Raw genomic sequence first — 22093 nt, 5'->3', positions numbered from 1 at the left:
GAATAAATGAAGACTTGGCACACCACTTCTGAAAGGTTGCCGACCCCTGATTTAGAGACTAAAATAGGAAACATGAAAGAATAATGAAAATGGAAAAAGTTAATCCTAGATCTTGTCCTTGGAACATCTCTGTGGTATACAGTCTGGTCTGGTGTGATGGGCTAACAGCAATCAATGATGACTCAGCAGTGTGCAGACAGTGCTAATTGAACTCAGAAAATGACTTTTTCTTTAGTACAGACTCTGCTAGGTACATTGAAAAATGGGAATATAGTAGAAAAAGTAGAAGGGCTAAGAAGTTGAAAAGAACAGCTAATGCCATGGGCAGTACATGTCTTTACTCATAGTATACGCTGTATTAAAACAGTAAGTTACATCTGACTGGGAATTGTTTTAAGTGAAAGTAATTTCAAGAATAGGTTCTAAGATGCAAGGAAACCGCATTGGAGGCCCCAAGATCGGTTTGGCCTTATTGGCATTTAGGGATATTTTGTGTGTGCTCTGCTTGGTTTTGGCAGTGAAAAGATAAAAGCTGTTGGATTTGCTTATAAATACATATTGAAGGACTTTTTGGAATGTGGATGGCAGCTCTGAAAGACTATATCAGCCTCTTTAGTGCTGTAGCTTTCCTTAAAGGCACTACATCAGCCACATATGCTCTATTTGCTGTACATTTGCAGTCTGAAATTCTCAAGAAAACTGGCATATACGTGAAAATATTACACACTTGGTGAACAAATTTGTTGCTAGCCTGATGGTTCAGCGGGCTACCGAAAACCAATTTTTTGCAACCTTCCTTTACCAAATTTTAGTCCTATCTAGTGTGGCATTGGCTTAATGTCTGAAATATTGTATGTTTATGAGATGATGGGTATACTTCACTTTCAGAGGATGGTTTGTTAGCACTCTTCCTTCTCCAACTTTTATAAAAGGACCAAAGCTATTGCATCAATAGAAGAAGAAATCACTTTTAAGCCAGGAAAGTCTGAAGAGTCATTTTCTCAGTATAGTTCTGGAGTTGCTGTAGAAGACAGCAGGTTGCTGTGAATTGGACCATTCCAGGTTGGTGAAAGCAAGCAGGGAAATACTGAGCCTGTTGTTGGTTGCGGTTGTCATCATTTCCCTGCTGGAGATGGGATGCTACCTATCCTCAAGGCAGCTATGATGAGTCCTCTGCTCAAGAAGCTACCCATTGACGCTGACCTTGCTAACAATTGACCAGTATCCATCCAATCGTCCTTTTCTGGCAAAGTCACTGAGTTTGTGTCAGGAAGCTCTGGCTTCTGGCTGGGCTGTGGAAATCAGTCAGGTTTCAGACTTAGGAATGAGACAAATAGGTTCCACTGGTAGAGGAGTTCCTCTTGTCGATGGATGATTCTTTTGGGTCTGTTAGCTGCCTTTGCTACAACTCACCACTAGGTTTTACGGATACATCTGCACTTCCTAGCAGGGGGGACAGAGTTGCTTACTCTACTCCTTTCTTCATGAAAGGGTGCTTTTGGGCAGTTTCTTTTTTTGCCCTGAGGCAGGGCACTGTAGGGGTCTGTTTTATTATTCCTTCTGTACATGGGCGGGGGTGAATAGAGGCTACATTGTTTTCAGTATACTGATGATCCTTGGATCTGTCTCTCTTGTATGTCAGTCTTGGCAGGTACAGTGGAATGAGTGATTTGGTATCTGAGAGTGGGATGTTGCTGAAGTAATGTTGGTAGGATGTGGGAACCAACCAGGAACATTAAAGAAGATGACTTTGTCCATCCAGTGGAGGCAGGGACCTGTATTAGAGGTTAGCAAGTTCAAGGTTTTATGAAAGAGGGAGTCCCTGGTTGCTTAGGTAGCAGCTGCGGCCCAGGGCACTCAGTCATGTGCACCTTCCTATGTCAGGTATGGACCTTGCCTGGGTTATCCACACCTTAGTCTCATGTCACAGTGATGATGGGAGGCATTCTATGTGAGGCTGTACCTGGGGACTGCAAGGAAGCTGAAATTAATGCAGAGCACTAAGGACTGCTGTTAAGCAGAGTTTCACTAAGAGGACATGTAACTTCTGTAATTTGCACTAGCTGTCTTTTAGCTGCCAGGTGGTGTTCAAGGTGTTGGGTTTGACATATAGTAAACAGCCTTAAGCAGTTTAGCACTTGGCTACCTAGATTGGGCTGCATCACTTCCCCACAGAGACCTCCCTACCAACACTACAAAAAGAAGGATTCTAGGTGGATTCCTCCTGAAGGTCAAGACAGCAGACTGGACTTCTACATAGAGTGCTTCCGCCGATGTGCATGGGCTGAAATTGTGGAAAAGCAGCATCACTTGCCCCACAAATTCAGCCGTGCAGAACACAATGCCATCCACAGCCTCAGAAACAACTCTGACATCATAATCAAAAAGGCTGACAAAGGAGGTGCTGTTGTCATCATGAATAGGTCGCAATATGAACAAGAGGCTGCTCGGCAGCTCTCCAACACCACTTTCTACAAGCCATTACCCTCTGATCCCACTGAGAGTTACCAAAAGAAACTACAGCATTTGCTCAGGAAACTCCCTGAAAAAGCACAAGATTAAATCCGCACAGACACACCCCTGGAACCCTGACCTAGGATATTCTATCTACTACCCAAGATCTATAAACCTGGAAATCCTGGGCGCCCCATCATCTCAGGCATTGGCACCCTGACAGCAGGATTGTCTGGCTATGTAGACTCCCTCCTCAGGTCCTACGCTACCAACACTCCCAGCTACCTTCGAGACACCACTGACTTCCTGAGGAAACTACAATCCATCGATGATCTTCCTGATAACACCATCCTGGCCACTATGGATGTAGAAGCCCTCTACACCAACATTCCACACAAAGATGGACTACAAGCCGTCAAGAACACTATCCCCGATAATGTCACGGCTAACCTGGTGGCTGGACTTTGTCCTCACCCATAACTATTTTACATTTGGGGACAATGTATACCTTCAGATCAGCGGCACAGCTATGAGTACCCGCATGGCCCCACAGTATGCCAACATTTTTATGGCTGACTTAGAACAACGCTTCCTCACCTCTCGTCCCTTAATGACCCTACTCTTCTTGCACTATATTGATGACATCTTCATCATCTGGACCCATGGAAAAGAAGCCCTTGAGGAATTCCACCATGATTTCAATAATTTTCATCCCAACATCAACCTCAGCCTGGACCAGTCCACACAAGAGATCCACTTCCTGGACACTACAGTGCTAATAAACGATGGTATAATAAACTATTACATAAACACCACCCTATACCGGAAACCTACTGACCGCTATTCCTACCTACATGCCTCCAGCTTTCACCCTGACCACACCACACGATCCATTGTCTACAGCCAAGCTCTGCGATACAACCGCATTTGCTCCAACCCCTCAGACAGAGACAAACACCTACAAGATCTCTATCAAGCATTCTTACAACTACAATACCCACCTGTGGAAGTGAAGAAACAGATTGATAGAACCAGAAGAGTTCCCAGAAGTCACCTACTACAGGACAGGCCTAACAAAGAAAATAACAGAACGCCACTAGCCGTCACCTTCAGCCCCCAACTAAAACCCCTCCAACGCATTATTAAGGATCTACAACCTATCCTGAAGGATGACCCAACACTCTCACAAATCTTGGGAGACAGGCCAGTCCTTGCTTACAGACAGCCCCTCAACCTGAAGCAAATACTCACCAGCAACCACATACCACACAACAGAACCACTAACCCAGGAACCTATCCTTGCAACAAAGCCCGTTGCCAACTGTGCCCACATATCTATTCAGGGGACACCATCATAGGGCTTAATAACATCAGCCACACTATCAGAGGCTTGTTCACCTGCACATCCACCAATATGATATATGCCATCATGTGCCAGCAATGCCCCTCTGCCATGTACATTGGTCAAAGTGGACAGTCTCTACGTAAAAGAATAAATGGACACCAATCAGATGTGAAGAATTATAACATTCATAAACCAGTCGGAGAACACTTCAATCTCTCTGGTCGCTCGATTACAGACATGAAAGTTGCAATATTACAACAGAAAAACTTCAAAACCAGACTCCAGCGAGAGACTGTTGAATTGGAATTCATTTGCAAATTGGATACAATTAACTTAGGCTTGAATAGAGACTGGGAGTGGCTAAGTCATTATGCAAGGTAACCTATCCCCCCCCCCCCCCCCCACGTTCTTGTTAAACCCTGGATTTGTGCTGGAAATGGCCCACCTTGATTATCATACACATTGTAAGGAGAGTGATCACTTTAGATAAGCTATTACCAGCAGGAGAGTGGGGTGGGGGGAGAGAAAACTTTTTGTAGTGGTAAACACCCATTTTTTCATGCTTTGTGTGTATAAAAAGATCTTCTATACTTTCCACAGTATGTATCCGATGAAGTGAGCTGTAGCTCACGAAAGCTTATGCTCAAATAAATCGGTTAGTCTCTAAGGTGCCACAAGTACTCCTTTTCTTTTTGCAAATACAGACTAACACGGCTGTTACTCTGAAACCTGACTACCATGTTTGTGATCAGGCACTCAAGCTAGCACCTCTACTCCATTTTCAGAAAATAGGGGGTAGAGGCAGTGTTATGGGCAGGATGTCTGACTTTGGAACTCACTCCCTGCCTTGTTGGTCTGCCGGAGTCTAGATTTGTTAGCCTGCCAGGGTTAGTGCAAAGCCCTTGGCTGCCCCAGGCTTTTGATAAGGAATAGTTGTGACTTGATGGTCAAATAAACATGGATGTTCTGTTGTATTTTGGGAGGTGAATACTGTGAATCTGTATGGTCTTGGCTCAGTGGCTTATTTCTGAATTTTATTCTTATTTAAAGGGACACAGTCAAGTTGAAATATACTGTAGTCTGTTAACAAAGGTTAACAGCAATTTCAGAACCTACACCTGCCAGTGTTTGTTCTTTTACCATCACGCTTTGTTAAACTTTTTAAAATGCTTTTCTGTCCCCGGTTGTTGTGTGAATGACCCATGCAAACTGTGGGGCTGACCGACTTCATATATGGAGCAGGGACAACACAGTCAAAGTGACTATAGACAAAATGCTTCCTATATGCAGTGTAAACAAATTGAGAAAAATAACTGTTATTGTCTTTCAGTGGTAGTGATCTTAGGGGCTACGTATAAAAATAGCAGGTGAAAAAACTCCTTACAAAAGTGTGTGTTTTGGTATTTTTTATGTTGACGGCCCCTTTAGTTCTGGTACACTATCTGGAGCCGTGGCTGCGTATTTGTTAAAATATATATAGTCTTTGCAATGCTAGCTTCTTTCTTTTTTTGCAGTCCTTTGAGTTGATGGCCCTTTCTGAAATTTTGTTTAAACAAGATTTTTTATAGGCTTTAAATTGATGCTATTGACTATTTACTTTAATTGGTAAGGTGAACTGTAATTAAACTGAACTTGCTCCTTTCTCCCCACACTTCTGCATCACTTTCTCTATATATGTGGGCCCCTTCTTTTGACAGATGAAAATCCAATGGCTCAGTACTACAAACTCAACATACCTTTGAAACCTAGAATTATTCGAGTGAGATTCTAGTTATATAGTAAAATGATGAGATGCAAAGGCTCATAATATTAATGCATGCACAGATGACATTCTTTACTAATGAGGTATTGTGCTAGTATGGTGAATCTGGGCAATATCACTATGAGTAGGGATCTAATTACGTTAACCTTTTTGTGTAGAAATCATACAGAGATGGGGATTGGTTGCAGTGATATATTTTAATGCACCCTTCAGAACAGTGGTTCTGAACCAAGGGTCCTGGGGCTGGGGGGCCGTGAGCAGGTTTCAGGAGGGTCCACCAGCCATGGCGGGTGTTAGACTCGCTAGGTCCCAAGGCAGAAAGCCAACGCCCTGCCACACAGGACTGCAGCGCCGGGACCCCAAGCCCCACCACCCAGGGCCAGAGCCGAAGCCTGAGCAGCTTAGCTTCTCAGTGCCCACTGTAGCGTGGGTCCCTGGGCAGTGGTCCTGCTTGCTACCTTCCAGTGCTGGTGGTTGTGGCACAGCTGGGCCGTGAAGTTTTTATAGCACATTGGGGGAGGGCCTCACAAAGCAAAAGGTTGAGAACCCTACTTCAGAAGCTTGTTCAAAGGTTCTCGCCACTCCCCCCGCCCCCAGAATAGAAACCTTACCTTCTAAAGTGCGCAGCATTAAAGACACTGTTTCTTAATGGAAGGTCACCACTGTCTTAAATAAGACTTTTGAGAAGATGCAATTCACCTGGAACCTGAATTTCAAATGCACTTGAAACTCTCAGAAGGGAAACTCATTTTGGGGTCTCTCTTGAGTGATTGTTGACATGATCTTATCAAGGGTTAGTTGCAAATTTGTTACTTAAGTGAACAGAAGATCAGTTTGCAGTTGCCATATCGCTGCTTGCAGATGTATGGGTCTCCACCAGTGACATTCAGGAGTGCTGAAAATCAGATAAGAACTTCAAACACTGAGTCTCTAGACATAGAAAAATTCTTTAATTCTCGCTTTTTGTTGTGATCACAGCAATAAAATATTGTGTTCCTGATGACAATAAAATGATCTTCCCACAAACTTTAATCAGGCTTTTGATACAAACCAGCTGGCTTTGTAGGCCAACATTTTGCAATAAATGAAAGGCTGGATCCTGCCGCCTCATGCACTTAGTCCACTGAAGCCAGTGGATCTCTTCCTGCGATCAAGGGTTTGTAGGATTGGGTCCTAATATTGAAATTGATTTTGTATTTCAAGACTTGTAGCCTCTTCCTCTAAAGAGGCATTCAGTAGCCATTGGCCCTCCTCGCATGGAAGTTAATAAAACAATACACAAGGGGAAATCTCTGGCATTTGTATATTCAGTGGAATAGCAAGTAGAATATGATCCATCTGCTGCTTAGTTGAACACTAATTTATGTAGCCTGGAGTAATAAAGGCTCTAATTTCATTGCAGTGTTTTGATAGCTTCATGAATCAAAAGACTGATTTATACATGTCACCGGAACTGCAACATAGAATTAAAGCCCCATTCTATGCACATATTAGTGATTATATTTAATAATCCCTGGTTTTTAAAAACTTTATCCATATATCAGTCCTTGGCATCATCTGGCTCCCCATTTGCTGGAATTTGTGTTGCTCCCTTCCTCCCTTGAGTTCCCTTCTTGAGCTTTCCACCTCTCCTCCTCTGGCTTTTCTTTCTGGGAGCACCTCTCATTTCAACAGAGCAGTCCTGTGGGTATTACGAGCACTTGGAAGAAAGGGCAGCTGCAGATTTCATCAGTGATGTGAAGGTTTAAAGATTGTGTCTGGCTGGTTTCTCTACCTGTGACTTTTCTAAAATCATTACGAAAAATAACATAATATTAATGCACTTCATCTCCTGTTCCTTATTTTACATTACAGGCATTAATACTAAGAAATTATATCTATTACAGGCTTCCATGCATTGTATAATAGTGATTATAGGTTTTAAATATCTGTCCAGTTTGCAGTCTGTATAGATTTTAAAAGAATTGAAAAGTTGACTTATTAAAATTCAGTTTAGCTGTGGGGGGGGGGGGGTGTGTGTGTGTGTATGTATAAATCACTATGTAGCAATAAGCATGTCAGAGAACTGTTTTTTTTTTGTGATCTCAGATTTTTCTTGTTTGACATGAAATGTTCTATGCTCTTGTACAATGGGGTGTGAATAATTGTGTGTAGCTTATAGTGCTTTACTAAAGAAGATACTTTGCAATTTCCACACTAAATGGACCCAGCAGGGACCAATTTCCTGCACTTCAGACCTGCTGATTTAGCCAATACAGTACGTTAAGTGGCAGCTTTACATTTCTAGAAGGATCACAAGATAGTATAAAAACAGTGCATCTGTGGGGCCACTTTACTGTGCTAAATCTTAGGGCAGCCAGTTGCGAGCATGGGGAATACAAATTCAAAAAGCAGTGGCAGAAACAACACAATGCCAGCTCCTCCTGAGCTGTCCTTTTGTAGCTCGTTTTCAAGAAAATGGAATGAGAATGTCTTTTTGGACAATGAGCTCCTGACATCCAAGATCTTGTCTGCTCTCCAGCCACGTTCAGAGAGGAGGGGTTTGAGAGCATGCAATTTGCAGTGTGCTCCTCACTTTTTGAGCACTAATTCAGTTTTTGCTTCTGTAGCAGCCTCTCTGAAGGAGCAGCCCCGAAGTGCTGTCCTGGAATCGGATGGCACCCCAGTTCTGCCTCGGAATCTCGTATGACTATCACCCAAAGAAGAAAATTCACAGTCTTCACTGAATACTGCTGGTTCTGTTAATAAATTTGGGTAAGTAGACAGCCTCTCTTATAAGCTACTTTGTTTTTCCTACAGTTACGGAACTAAATCCCTTCCAAATTAAGGACATGCACTTACTGCAAGCTGTAGAGAGTATTAGATAAACCCTTAGTGCTGAATTGTGTTGAGAAATGCTCTCCAAATAGACAGCTGTTTGTTTCTTTGTGAGGATGCAAAATCTCTGTAGTTCCTTTCTGCTACAGATAAAATACCATGGATTATGGTGAAATTTGGATTGTGGCATTTGAGTACCCTTGCCCAAGCTTTATTGTCCATCTAAGTCCTTTACCTCTAGGTCTCTGGAATCCTAGGAATAGTTTCTTAGCCTGGTTTCAGAGTAACAGCCGTGTTAGTCTGTATTTGCAAAAGAAAAGGAGTACTTGTGGCATCTTAGAGACTAACCAATTTATTTGAGCATAAGCTTTTGTTAGCTACAGCTCACTTCATCGGATGCAAGCTTATGCTCAAATAAATTGGTTAGTCTCTAAGGTGCCACAAGTCCTCCTTTTCTTAGCCTGAATTTCTTGGGCCAAGTAGGGTAGTTGACAATGCTGTTTAAATTGAAATAGTCCCTTATTTTAATCAAGGGATATTTCAAATCTATGTATCACATTTTTGTTTGCCACAATTATGTGTCTCGTCTTATTGATGGAGCTTTTAATTTTGACCCTACATGGGGAATATAGTGCCCTGTCCAGTTCAGCAACAGAAGATTAGGCGCCTGTTAAGGTGTAGCACCAGAAGCTGTACAAGAGTTGATTGATCAAGAGAAGAGAATAAGAGACTTTTAATTTAAACTGGAAATTTATCCACCGAGTTTCAATGTTTATTACCAAATTGAATTTGACTATTTCATGTCAAAAAGCAAGGATAGCCTGTGTTTGTTATAACTAATTAGCTCCATAATAAAGGAAGAGTGCAAATTAAAATGGTTTGTTATAATTTAGTTATGCTTTTCTCTCAAAAAATTAATATTCTGTGTTAAAGTAACACAGTTGTATAATTTTTTTGCCTATTTAGACCAATCACAGGAGAAATGGATGAAGGGGATTCGGGATTTATAAAATTTAAGCAGACATCAGATGATGTTGTCTCACTTGCACCTTCAACAGCAGAATCCATCTTTCTGGAAGGTATGGAACTTCTCTGTCTTTTGAGGATTTCCTGCTGGTTTGTTTTCTTTTCTTCTCTTTTTTTTTAAACAAATTGAGTCTCAGAGAGACTATATTGAAATGTTTTAACTCTTTTTATGTTCATAAAAGTTATTGGAGGATATGTCCAAGTTATAATGTTGTTTAAGGCATAATGTTAGTTAAATGGAATGTGCTTTTGGTCTAGATGCATACTTTTCCTCTCTGAGAAATGAGATAGAAACAGATGCTCATGAGTTTGAGGCTGAATCTTGGAGTCACACAGTGGAACAGCCTTATGCAAAGGAGCAAAAGAGAGAAGTTAGGAAAAGGCAAGATGTCATTTATGGTAAGAACAATTTATTTCTGTCATTTACATAGTGCTTCTTTTTTAAAATGTCTCCTATTGCTATTTTGAGTAGTATAATAGGATTCAGTGATTTCACTGCTTCCCTGTTTTCTTTTGTGCTTAGAAGACAGGATTGTGTGAAGATTTCCCCTCTTCTACCCCTGGACATGCTGTGTACTTGGATTCTGATTTGTTATATTGTCAAACAACTTGTGGTTTTCAGATTGCTAATGTAAGCTGTAAATTCCACCTATAAAACAAGGCAATATCCTTAGCCACCATCTCGATGTTCTTAAGGATCCCATGGTTCCTATTGCAAGAGTAGGCTTGTCAGCCCTGTTGTCCTGGCCAAATTGCAACCTATAATGCTAAAACTCCCTCTAGGGTTTTAATGGGATTATAAGGAGTCTTCATTTCTCCTTCTAGAAACCCTTTCAGGAAGTGTTTCCGGTTCAGAATGCTAGCTCGATTCCAGCCCAGAGATGAATGAAATTATTTTTTTATCCTGAAGTTCTTTACAAATTGCGTGAATAGGGATTATTATTGCTGTCGACATTGATTACTGTTTCTGCGCTGCATACTTCAAAATGTTTACAGCTGCTTTGTAATGTAGACTGCAGTTTTAGACAGACTAGAGAATTTAGCTGTCAGATTTGCACCCTCCTCAGAGTTGTGTTGCATACCCAGCTTTGAGCTGATCTGAGGAAAGTCTTTAGCACTGCCATGCTGGTATATTGCTGCTATAGTCCTTGGCACGTATTGGTGATATTATTTTATTACTGTCTGGGAGAAATCCAAAAGCATCATAAATGAGTTTTCCATAGGCACAGGCTGGCTTTCATAGCTGTGAGAGTATCTCATGTCCCATGTTTCTGTTCTAATGAGATGTTTAGATTTCAGTAATTCAGGGTCTCCTAGGCTTTGATTTGAATCATAATAAAAGCTGTCAGTCTTCACCTGACTTCAGTAAAAATAAGGATTTTTGATGGATACTGAAAAATTTAACTGAAAGCACTCCCTCCGAGGAATGCACAAACTTCACAGCATCCAACACACAACAGTATAAGATCACCTGTCAGTTTATCTTGCCAATAAGAAGTGGTGAGTGTGTTTTATAAATTTAGAATGAAGTAAAATAGCTGAGCTATCGATGCCCATCATTATTTCAGTGGTGCCTTTGCTAGCAACATGCACCAGCACTTTGATAAGAGGCTTGCTGTGGCTGCTGACTTTCACAGCCTGCTCTGCTAGGTGCTTGGCCAGCCGCTGCCTAACATTTCTAAATGACCGCTAACGTTTTTTCTCTCCAGAGCTCATGCAAACTGAAATGCATCATGTCCGAACATTGAAAATTATGCTGAAGGTGTACTCCAAAGCTCTGAGAGAGGAGCTGCAGTTCACGAACACTGGCATCAACAAAATCTTTCCTTGTGTGGATGAATTGTTGGAGCTGCATGGGCAATTCCTGTTCCAATTAAAGGAGCGACGGAAGGCATCCTTGGAGGAAGGCAGTGACCGGAATTACATTATCCAGAACATTGGAGACCTCTTGGTACAACAGGTGTGAACTAAGCTCTAATAACATTAGTTGATGCTATATTTAACTTCTAAGAACTTAACTGTAATATTAAAGTTGGGTTAAGTAAAGTTTGAATGTAGTGGGCCCTTGACAAAACACTGGGTTTAAAGTGCTCCTTCCAATACCACATTTGTCTTTGGCTTCTGGAAATGCAGCTGGTCCCTAATTATGTGAAATGTTGAACATTTCCTTTGTGTATTTATGCACAACATGGCATGCTACTGGGAGGGGCGTGGTCCTGCTTCTTGTCCACTCCAGAATTAAAGCAGCACACCACTGAAGTCCTTCAAAGTAGCGTCCTCATATGCCCCCTGAACACAGCTTTCCTGCATCAATTGCTGACCCTCTTGGGTTATAAAGACCCTTGCTGTAACTGGCTTTCCCTTTTTTCTGCTACTCTATACGCTCTCCTTGACTTGGAATGATGCAACAGAAACTCTCTTACATCACCACCAATTTGCTGTCCCTCCCGCCCTTTCCAGCTCCAAAAAAGCTCTGAGTTTGGGTCCCAGAAGCTCTTACTCACATTTGTTGTCTTTCTGCCAGGAGTAAATGAATATTTGGGTACATCACAATGTCTGAGCAAGTGGAGTGGCTCAATCTCTCCTATATCTGGTGCAGGAGAAGAAGCTGGAGTAGCAAAGAAATTTGACCCTAAAAGCCAATCAGCACAAAGCCTAATTAAACCCAAGAGTGTTATAGTAGCCAAGCTTTCTGGGAGTAACTGGCTGCATTTTAAACTGGCTAATTTAATGTCCTTCCTCATTTTTCCAATTAGTTTTCAGGTGAAAGTGGAGAGAGAATGAAAGAAAAATATGGTATGTTCTGTTGTGGTCACAGTGAAGCTGTCAGTCACTATAAGGACCTGCTGCAGAGCAACAAGAAGTTCCAAAACTTAATAAAGGTAAAAAACCCAGCCAGTGACCCAGTCTGCCCCATTTCCAAAAAGCAAAATATCTCTGATTTCTTGGGTTTGGTTTTGAATCAAACTTAAAGCTGAAAGGAGTGTTAGCTTGTTACTTGGCTGGTTCTGTCTGTCTGTCTGTCTCTCTGTGTTACATGCAAACTGCTCATGAGGCATCTGTAACAAAGCCCACCAAGAGAACTGCAGCTCTAGAACGGTCTGGTGGATAGAGCACTGGACTGGGTCTCAGGAGACCTAGGTTTTATTCCTGTCTCTGCCACTGGCTTGCTATGTGACCTTAGGCAAGTTGCTTCACCTCTCTATGCCTCAGTTTCCTCATCTCTAAAATGGGGATAATCATTCTTTGAGATCTACCATAAAAAGCGCTGTATAAGAACTAGGTACTATTGTCATAGTTTTGCCCACTATGACATCTCTCCAGAATCAAGAGACTGGCTCCAGGGCATGTGTCAGTCTCTTGCGCACTGGAATGTGCAGTCTAACATAGGTAGAACAAAATGAGCTGCTATACGTTTAAATGTAGCCAATTTGTAAGGAGTTAACCTGAATCTTAGATGAACGTTGCATGGTCCAGATGGATGGAATTTTCTAAATCCTACAGTTCAATAATTCTGAGTACTTCCCAGTATTGTTCTAAATTATAGATCCTCTTAGGTGGTGTCTTTTAAAAGGGACAGTTCATTACTGTCAAGAATTTAAATGAGTTTAAAAGTGCAGTGCATTCTGTTTTCTGAGAAGAGAGTATCCATGAATCTGTAATCCATTCTGCTGCCAGGATCCCAGAGTACCTGGAATCGGACTGACTGTTGGGGTTCTGATGCTTTCATTCATAAGTGGATCTGTATTTATTAGCATTAAATTCCAGAAACCCTGGTAAAGGAGACACCTACACACCGCTCAGTAGCAAGTGTAATTCAGTTCAGTTATACTGTTGAACCCGATTAGAAGATATTTATAAATATGTTTTAAAAGTGGGCATAATATATATATTATATATATTTATATATATATAAATAAAAGAAAATCCACCGTTAAATGGGAAATCCAACAATTTGAAGTTGGATTTTGCTCTGCTTTGGTCCAGGTCTGTGTTGCACTAGCTGGAAATAACATTTAAAAATATTTTTCCTGTGATGCAAGTCAAAATAACAACTTTTGGTTTGCTGGGTGCAAGAGTTTGTGGTTGACACTAATGGGGCTGTGGTGCAAGAATAGCCGCTGGGTCGTGTAGTCAGTGGAGATCTTGTTGCACTAAAAAGAAATGTCAAGAGGTAAGGAATGTGTACTTGGGGACGGGGAGGAGACGGAGGGCTATCTCAAATGCAGATTGTATCACAACATGGAGTTTATGCCACGTAGAGTTGTCTAACCACATGCTCTGTTTTTGTTGTTGTGGTTTTTTCTTGTTTGTTTTTTTGCTCCCTAGAAAATAGGAAACTCTTCTATTGTGAGGAGACTTGGTGTCCAGGAGTGTATCCTCCTAGTCACTCAACGCATTACGAAGTACCCAGTGCTGGTGGAACGTATTCTTCAGAATACAGAAGGTATATGAGGTGCCCTGTAATACCTGCCCACCCTGCCCTGGCTGTCTTCCTTTGCACCACCCTCCTTCTAAACGTGGAGCGTTGTCTGGGACTCCCATTAGGCTCTGCCGCTTCACTCCATTATCCATTGAAGGGTTGTTATTGAGCAACAAAAATCACAGGCTCAGGGGCAGCATTAGATTTAACTCTAAAGACAAGAAATCTTGGTGTTTTAGCCTCTCAGTTTGATCAGAATTTGATGCTTTGGTTTTTTTCGGACTTTATGCTACAAAGAAACACTTTGAGCTGCTAAGCACAGAGCCTGTCACATTAGGAGGTGATTGGGATTTGTTTAGAGGGGGCATTTTGTGTCCTGGAAATCTAAATAACTTTCATTTTATGAATTATTCCCTTAATTTCTGCAGCAAAATCAGACTAACCAACACTCTGCCTCTTTATAGCTGGCACTAAGGATTATGAAGATCTGTCCCAGGCACTCAGTTTAATTAAGGACATGATCACTCATGTAGATGCCAAGGTAAATGAGTGTGAGAAGAGGCAGCGTCTTAGAGAGATTATGTACAAAATGGAGCTGAAATCATCAGCGAAATTCAAGAATGGGCTGCTCTTCCGGAAGAATGACATGGGGCAGCGGCAGCTCCTGCTGGATGGGATGCTATGCTGGAAAGCTGCATCAGGGAGGCTCAAAGGTAAATAAAAGGGCTGAAAAGGGGGAAAAACACAACTGGAAAACAAGATTTCCATTTGTTTATTACTGATCAATTGAGTATAAAGTCAGATGAGTATAAAGATAACCTGCTAGTTTCATAGGGTACTGGAAGAAATAGCACTTGTTCTATTCCTGACTTGTCAAATAAGCAACTCTATAATGGTACACGATAAATTCCTTATGCAGTTTGATGCTTATAATCTGTCCGATCCTCTGCCCAATTCAAATGGGAGGTCTTTAGATAGATGACAAGGTGTTGAGTCAAATCTTCTTAGACTCCTGTGGAAAAACATTATTTGTGCGAGCTCCAGTTCACACTGAAAAATTGTCATGTCAACCTCATGACATCTTCCTTCCACAAACTGACTGACTGGTCAGAAAATCAATACGGCTTCCATAAGCTCATTGGCTCATCTAATGTAGCCAGAGGTATCTGGTGCCTCTGGATTTCACACAGTTCACACAGATTTTGCTGCTGGGACAGAGGCATGTTCCCTCATGAGCAGATTGGGTTTATATGTTAACCTGTGCCTCAGGAGAACTTTTCATCTTCAAATCTCTTTGCAGATATTTTAATGAGTTCCTTTTGTGTTCCTGCAAAAAGTGCATTCTGTCAGGCTGTGTGTGTGACCATTGCAAATTTAAAGGAATAATGTACATGCCATTGCAATGCTGACGGTAGGAAAGGCCTGTTGAACAGTGTTTAGAGTAGTTGTGAACAGTTAGCAAGTGTTTCCACTTTTCCCACTTCTCTGAAAACTTTTGCTGCTTTAAATCTAGGCTTTTCTTTGGGATGGAGGTCCATAATCACAGTGCGTTAGAAATAACTACAAGGAGCTGCAGATAGGTGTCTAATCTACATCTGATTTTCTGATATAGACTGTGTCTATCACTAGAGCAATAAGTATGATCAGCCCCCCCTGTGTATTTGATGTTGCCAACGAATTTGCTTTGGAATCCAACTGGTTGCAGAATCGGCTCCAGAATCTAAACTTTCCTTATATACAAAGCTTGTTGTGGTAGAAATGAGCCTTAAAAACATGACCTGAGTGTAAGCAATGCAGTAACAATGGCTCTGTGGGGTGATCTACTCCATTCCTCTCAATAGGCTTTAAATCTCAACCCCAACTAATTACAGTTAAATGTCAATATTCTTAACTATTTCACTGCTGATCACTTTAATAGAAATCTGCTGATCTCATCCCAGGATCCCAAACTGCCTAACATGCCTTCTTAGGGACAAAAGCCCCAACTAGACAGCCTCTGACGTGACCCATGACAGTTAAGTGGTTTTGATTTTAGTCCTAAGTAGATCATAGGATCTGGTACAAGAAGTGAATATAGTTGAACTGCTTGATAATAGTGACCATAATGTAAATAAATTTAACATCCTTGTAGGGGGAAGAATGCCAAAGAAACCCACCATGGCAGCATTTAATTTAAAAACGGGGAACTACACATATATGAGGTTAAACAGAAATTAAATTAAACAGGGACAGTAATAAAGACAAACTGCATGGAGGCTACTTAAAAACCCCATAATAGAGGCTCAAACTAAACATCTTACCCACCCATCCCCTGCCCCCAGTCAAAAAGTAATAGAACAAAAAAATGCCACCATGGCTAAACAGCAGAGTAAAAGAGGCAGTGAGAGGCAAAAAGGCATCCTTTTAAAATTGAAAGTCAGATCCTAGTGAGGACAATAGAAAGGAGCATAAACTCTGGTAAGTTGAGTATAAAAGCGCAATAAGGTAGGCCAAGAAAAAATTTGAAGAGTATCTAAGGACACACAAACTATTAGCAAAATTTTTTCAAAGTACATCAGAAGCAGAATGACTGGCAGGCTGTGGGGCCACTGGACGATGGAGATGCTAAGGGAGCACTCAAGGAAGACAGTGCTGCTGCAGAGAAGCTAAATGAATCCTTTGCATTGTACCAGTGCAGAGGGTATAGGGAAATCCCCACACCTGGCAATTCTTTTTAGGTGACAGATCTGAGGAACTGTCCCAGCTTGAGATGTCAGTAGAGGAAGTTTTGGAACTAATTGCTCAATTCAACCGTAGTAAGTCACCAGGACCAGATGGTATTCACCCAAGGGTTTTGAAAAAACTCAAATATGAAACTGCAGAACTACTAACTGTGGTATTTAACCTATTGGTTAAAGCAGCCTCTGTACCAGATGACAGGTGGATAGCTAATGTGACACCAATTTTTAACCAAGGCTCCAGAGGCAATCCTGGCAATAACAAGCCGGTAAGTCTGATTTCAGTACCAAGCAAATTGGTTGAAACTGTAGTAAAGAACAGAATTATCAGGCACATAGATGAACAGGGGAGGAAGTATTTCTTTGCACAGTCAACATGTGGAACTCGTTGGTAGGTGATGTTGTGAAGGCCAAAAGTATAACTGGATTCAAAAAAGAATTAGATAAATCCATTGCGGATTAGTCAAGATTGTCAGGGACACAACCCATGCTCTTGATATCCCTGACCCTCCAACTGCCAGAAGCTAGGACTGGACGACAGTATCACTTGATAATTGCGCTGTTCTGTTCATTCCTGCTGAAGCATCTGGCACTGGCAACTGTCAGAGACAGGATACTGGGCTAGATGGACCGTTGGTCTGAGCCAGTAGGCCATTCTTATGAGGCCGTTCAATACAGGCCAATATAAAATCAATAATACAAGGGCTACTTTACTGCCTATATTCATTTTCATATTCATTTTAGTAAAAGCATCCATTTGTTGTTTATTTAAAATGAAGCTGCAGAAAATGAGTCCTTGCCACATAATTGAGGTCTAACTCGATACAGAGTACACAGGGCCTTGATTATAATCCATCCAGGTAGGCTGCATCACAAAGTGGCTCATCACAATGTAGAATGGTACTGAAAGGCTTCTGGTACCAAAACATTCTCTGTAAATCATCTGCACTGTTTGACATTTACACTGTAGTGTTAGCTCAAGTGGTTTCTTGTTTGCATCAAGTCTTTTGGCTTTAAAACCATTTCATTTTTCTCCTGTTGCCTTGAGTAGATATTCTGGCTGTCCTGTTAACTGACGTACTTTTGCTGTTGCAAGAAAAGGACCAAAAATATACTTTTGCATCTGTGGTATGTATCTTTCTGCTTCATTAAAATATTCACTCATAATATTCATGAATGTTGGTAGCAGTATTCATATTAAATGTGTATATTTTGGTAGTGATCAAGCTCCCCGATTGAGATCAAGGCCTCATTATGCTGAGGGACTGCACAAACATGCCTGACTGGCCTATGGAATTCACTCATATGCCAGCTGATATGGAGACTCTGTCTCTGTTGGTTGGGAATCTGTCACCACTGGAAGTGCATGCGTCATTGTACATAATAGAAACGTAAGAGTCATGAGAGTGGAGTTTGTTCTAAACTAAACTAATGCCCCCTCGTGAGCTGCAGAGGCACCCACATAGAAGAATCAAAAAGAGAAAATATCTGAAAGAAGAATATGATTAGAAAACAAACTAGATATCTTAGGGTCACGTAAGCTAAACCTGGTTCAGCCCCAGAACTTCTCTCTTAGTACGGAACTCCTAACCCAAGCAAACTCTCTAACTTCCTGTGGCATTGAGCACTGTTCTGTGTTCTTTTCACTGCTCCCCCTATCGCTGGGTTGTGTATGCTGGCAGCATATGAGGAAGTGTGCTAGAACCCTGCTTTGAAAGGCCCCTATAAACAGCCCTTTAGAGAAGGGGAACTCTGCTGCTCAACTCCCCTTCAGTGTGTTAATTTGAGGCTTGATGAAGGAAAAAAAATCCTGCCATGTCATCTGAGGAAATGGTAAACTGTGACTCGGGTAGCCTCCGACCTGCTGGCGACTGAGATTTTCTTATGTAAACGTAATGAGCACTAACCCATATGTAATTACTGCAGCAATTTGGAGCACTTGTGGATTTGCTTGTTTTTCAGGGCCTTTCCTAGTTCTTAGGACAGACGTGTACATTTGGAACTGACCAAAGTTCAGTTGTGACTGTAACAGGATTTACTAATTACAATTTTGAAAGGGGTTTTTTGTTTTAAATTATTTACTTTGTCCTGATATTTTTCAACATATCAAGACTGGGACTGAATTTCCCTGGCAAACTGTATCACTTGACTTCCATGGGATTTAAGCAAGTACTTAAAATTTTAAGCCTATACCTATGATTTCTGGGTAGGTGTGTTTTCTATCTGTTCTAAAGTTGCTGCACCTGGGCTTTTACAGCCTATTCATCCATTCATGACAACACACACACACTGTTCGGCTTCTATAGCACTGGAGTAGAGTGGGATATTTGCTTCTGATCCGTTTCCCAAAACATACGCATTCAGGTTGAATGTTAAACCCAAATGTAATACTCAAAACTACAGCTGGAGCACTTGGATAGTTGTCACTGGGAATGTTTGAGTTTGCTCCTCTGCCCCTCTGTGTGGCTTGCAGCCTTTTTGTCCTGTGTTACTGTATTTGCAATTCTACTTCACTAGCTCAGCTCCTGCTACAGAAGAACCTAGATATCATGTGTTAGAATGCTAAGAGCATCCAGCCTCTTGTCACCATCCCAAATCGCTAATCCCTAGTGGAGGGTGCCTTGCCTGGTGGAATACTGTCTGTCCATAGTCATGGATTGATCTGTTCTTGGCACCTTTATATTTATGGGCTCTGTTTAAAATGAGCTAAATATTAATCTCTCCTAGATAAATTAAGAGGAGGGAGGGGAGTGAATAGATCTACCCAGCTCTCCTGCATTGTCCTAGTGACCCGAGCACACAGCTTGCAGGGGAGCCCGAGGACAGTTGGCAAAACTTTGTTTTCTTGATGTCACAGTTTCAGGAATCCCCTCTGCTTCCCCCCAAGATTTATGCGGTGGAAATGGAGCATGTTCAGCAGCCTGCAAAATAACTCCTTTCTCACCCTGTGATGGGTTATCTAAGTGTTGTACATTGGCTGAAATGTAAAGTGTAGCTAGGGACACTGGTTACAAATATAACCCTTTTAGAAACCATTTATCATGGAGAGTGCTGTTAATCTGTTATATAAGAAGGGTTTTACCCTTTGGACCTGGTTTCAGTTTCCTAGACCTGAAGGTGACTCTATATCCCTGTCCTATGAGCTAACCTGCCAGTTTGGCACCAGCATGGCTTCCTGCTGCTCTCCTTTCATTTTTATATTCATGTATCATTAGGTCTAGTGGTGGTGTTTTTTTCCCTGTTCTGTTTTTATTACTGCCAAAAGAAGCAAAGTCCAAACTAGTTCATGCTGCCCTCCCTCACGGGGAACTCTGAAGAGCCAAAATTCACAACTCACAAGTCTCATGTTTTTAGAATGTAAGTCCTTGAGACTCATCTGTTATGTGCCATGCACGGGTGCTATATAAAAGGGCCCCAGCAATAAAACTGCACCATTGCAGTTTGTCTTCATTGGTCACAGACAGACAAGAAACCCTAATCCTAAAGATGTTGTGTGATCTAGTGCTTCAGCAAAACTTAACACATCAACTTATATTTTTGTTCTGCAGGACTCTAAGCCACCAGTTATTTCATTGCAAAAGCTAATTGTAAGAGAGGTAGCTAATGAGGAGAAAGCAATGTTCTTAATTAGTGCCTCATTAAAAGGACCAGAGATGTATGAAATTCACACCAGCTCCAAAGAAGAGAGAAATTCTTGGATGGCGCAAATTCGCAGAGCTGTGGAAAGGTAAATTATGACTGAAAATTGGAGGGTTTGATTTCCTGATCATGTGTTTGATCTCTCAGCACAGCTGAAAGTTCTGCTTGTGGGGTAAAGATACATTTGACTAACCTGGTCCCTCAGGCTCCATTTCACATCCTTGCTAAGATGTATACTAGTCATGTCAGTGCGCCTTCTCTCAGGAGACCAGATAGATTTGACTATCTTTTGGTTTTGGTTTTTGCTGTTGTATTTCATGCTCTTCGTAAGAGTGGAGCATGTTGCTTTGCACATGCTTACCTGAAGGAGACAGATCACAGCAGATGAGAGAAGATTAGGGGTTTTATTTGCCAGTAACTTGACCTGGTCAGAAGATTCAGCCTCCCTAGGAAGCGTGTTTGCCCACTACCTGACATAATAGTAGCGTTCTGGATGCGAGATACAAACAGACTGCAGGATAAAGCACCTCCCAAGCAAGGATGCAGGATCTGGGCCAAGGCTTTCAGTAGGTTATCTATGCATAGATCAAATCAATCTCCTCCTGCCTTGCCTCATTTTATAGCTGCCCTGATGAAGAGGAAGGAACATTCAGTGAGCCTGAAGAAGAAAGGAGACTGGCTGAAGCACGAGTTGCTAAATTAAAAGAATTTCAAGGTAATGGTTTATGCAAGCATCCAGTGAACAGCTTCTCAGTATCACTAACTCTTCGTGACCCTCTTATTCTTGGTGGACACTTAATGACTAAGAATGTGATCCCATAACACATCTAAAAAACCCCTCTCGCTTTCTGTTGAGATGTGAGAAAAACGATGAGGGGTGTGGAACAGCTTCCGTATGAGGACAGATAAAAAGACTGGGACCGTTCAGCTTGGAAAAGAGACGACGAAGTGTGGGGGATGGGACAGAGGTCTATAAAATCATGACTGGTGTGGAGAAAGTGCATAAGGACGTGTTGTTTGCTCCTTCCCATAACACAAGAACCGGTAGTCACCCCATGAAATTAATGGGCAGCAGGTTTAAACTAACATAAGGAAGCAGAGGCGCTGACTTTCTGCGTGCTCCAGGGCTGGAGCACGCACGGGGGAAAATTAGTGGGTGCTCTGCGCTCACTGGCAGCCAAGCTCCTGCCCTCCCTTGCCTCCTTCTCCCCCCCCCGGCTCTGAGCGCGCCGTGTCCCCGCTCCTCCTTCCCCCTCCCCCCACCTCCCCCCAGCGCTTCCCACTGTTTGGTGGTGCTTAGGACTTTCCGGGACGGAGGGGGAGGAGCGGGGATGCGGCGCACTCAGGGGAGGAGATGGAGAAGAGGCGGGGAAGGGGGTGGGAAGGGGCTGGGGTGGGAAAAGACGGGATGGGGCGGGGACTTTGGGGAAGGGGTGGAATGGGGGTAGGGTGAGGGTGGTGCAGGGGCGGGAAGAGGCAAGGCCAGGGGCGGCGGGGGGTGGGGTTTGAGCGCCCACCAGGCAGAGGGGAAGTCGGTGCCTATGTAAGGAAGTACTTCTTCATACAACACACCTGTGGAACTCATTGCCTTGGGGGTGTTGTGAAGGCCAAAAGTACAACTGGGTTCAAAAAAGAATTAGATAAATTCATGGAGGATAGGTCCATCTTGGCTAATAGCCAAGATGGTCAGGGGTGCAAACCCATGCTCTGAGAGTCCCTAAACTTCTGACTGCCAGAAGCTGGGACTGGACAAAGATGGCTCACTCACCAGTTGCCCTGTTCTGTTCATTTTCTCTGAAGCCTCTGGCACTGGCAACTGTCAGAGATAGGATATTGAGCTTGATGGACCATTGGTGTGACCAGTATGGCCATTTTTATCTGCTTCCTTTTCTGCCATTTGGCTCTTTCTG

The 22093-nt window shown here is 42.2% G+C and overlaps 1 protein-coding gene across 1 annotated transcript in view; it reads left to right on the top strand.

Moving 5' to 3' along the window:
- Window positions 1-22093, top strand: part of ARHGEF18 (Rho/Rac guanine nucleotide exchange factor 18) — a 90686-nt gene that overhangs the window by 51705 nt on the left and 16888 nt on the right. Inside the window, 10 exon segments of the mRNA XM_027834281.3 lie at window positions 8171-8315; window positions 9345-9457; window positions 9663-9803; window positions 11114-11364; window positions 12161-12286; window positions 13734-13851; window positions 14292-14540; window positions 17596-17672; window positions 20093-20271; window positions 20807-20898. Coding sequence (XP_027690082.3) covers window positions 8171-8315; window positions 9345-9457; window positions 9663-9803; window positions 11114-11364; window positions 12161-12286; window positions 13734-13851; window positions 14292-14540; window positions 17596-17672; window positions 20093-20271; window positions 20807-20898 — 1491 coding nt within the window.

The sequence above is a fragment of the Chelonia mydas genome, chromosome 25 (assembly GCF_015237465.2).
Source record: "Chelonia mydas isolate rCheMyd1 chromosome 25, rCheMyd1.pri.v2, whole genome shotgun sequence".
In the NCBI taxonomy this organism is placed as follows: Eukaryota; Metazoa; Chordata; order Testudines; family Cheloniidae; genus Chelonia; species Chelonia mydas.
Note: the sequence above shows the minus strand (reverse complement) of the source record. Positions and strands in the feature narration are given on the sequence as shown.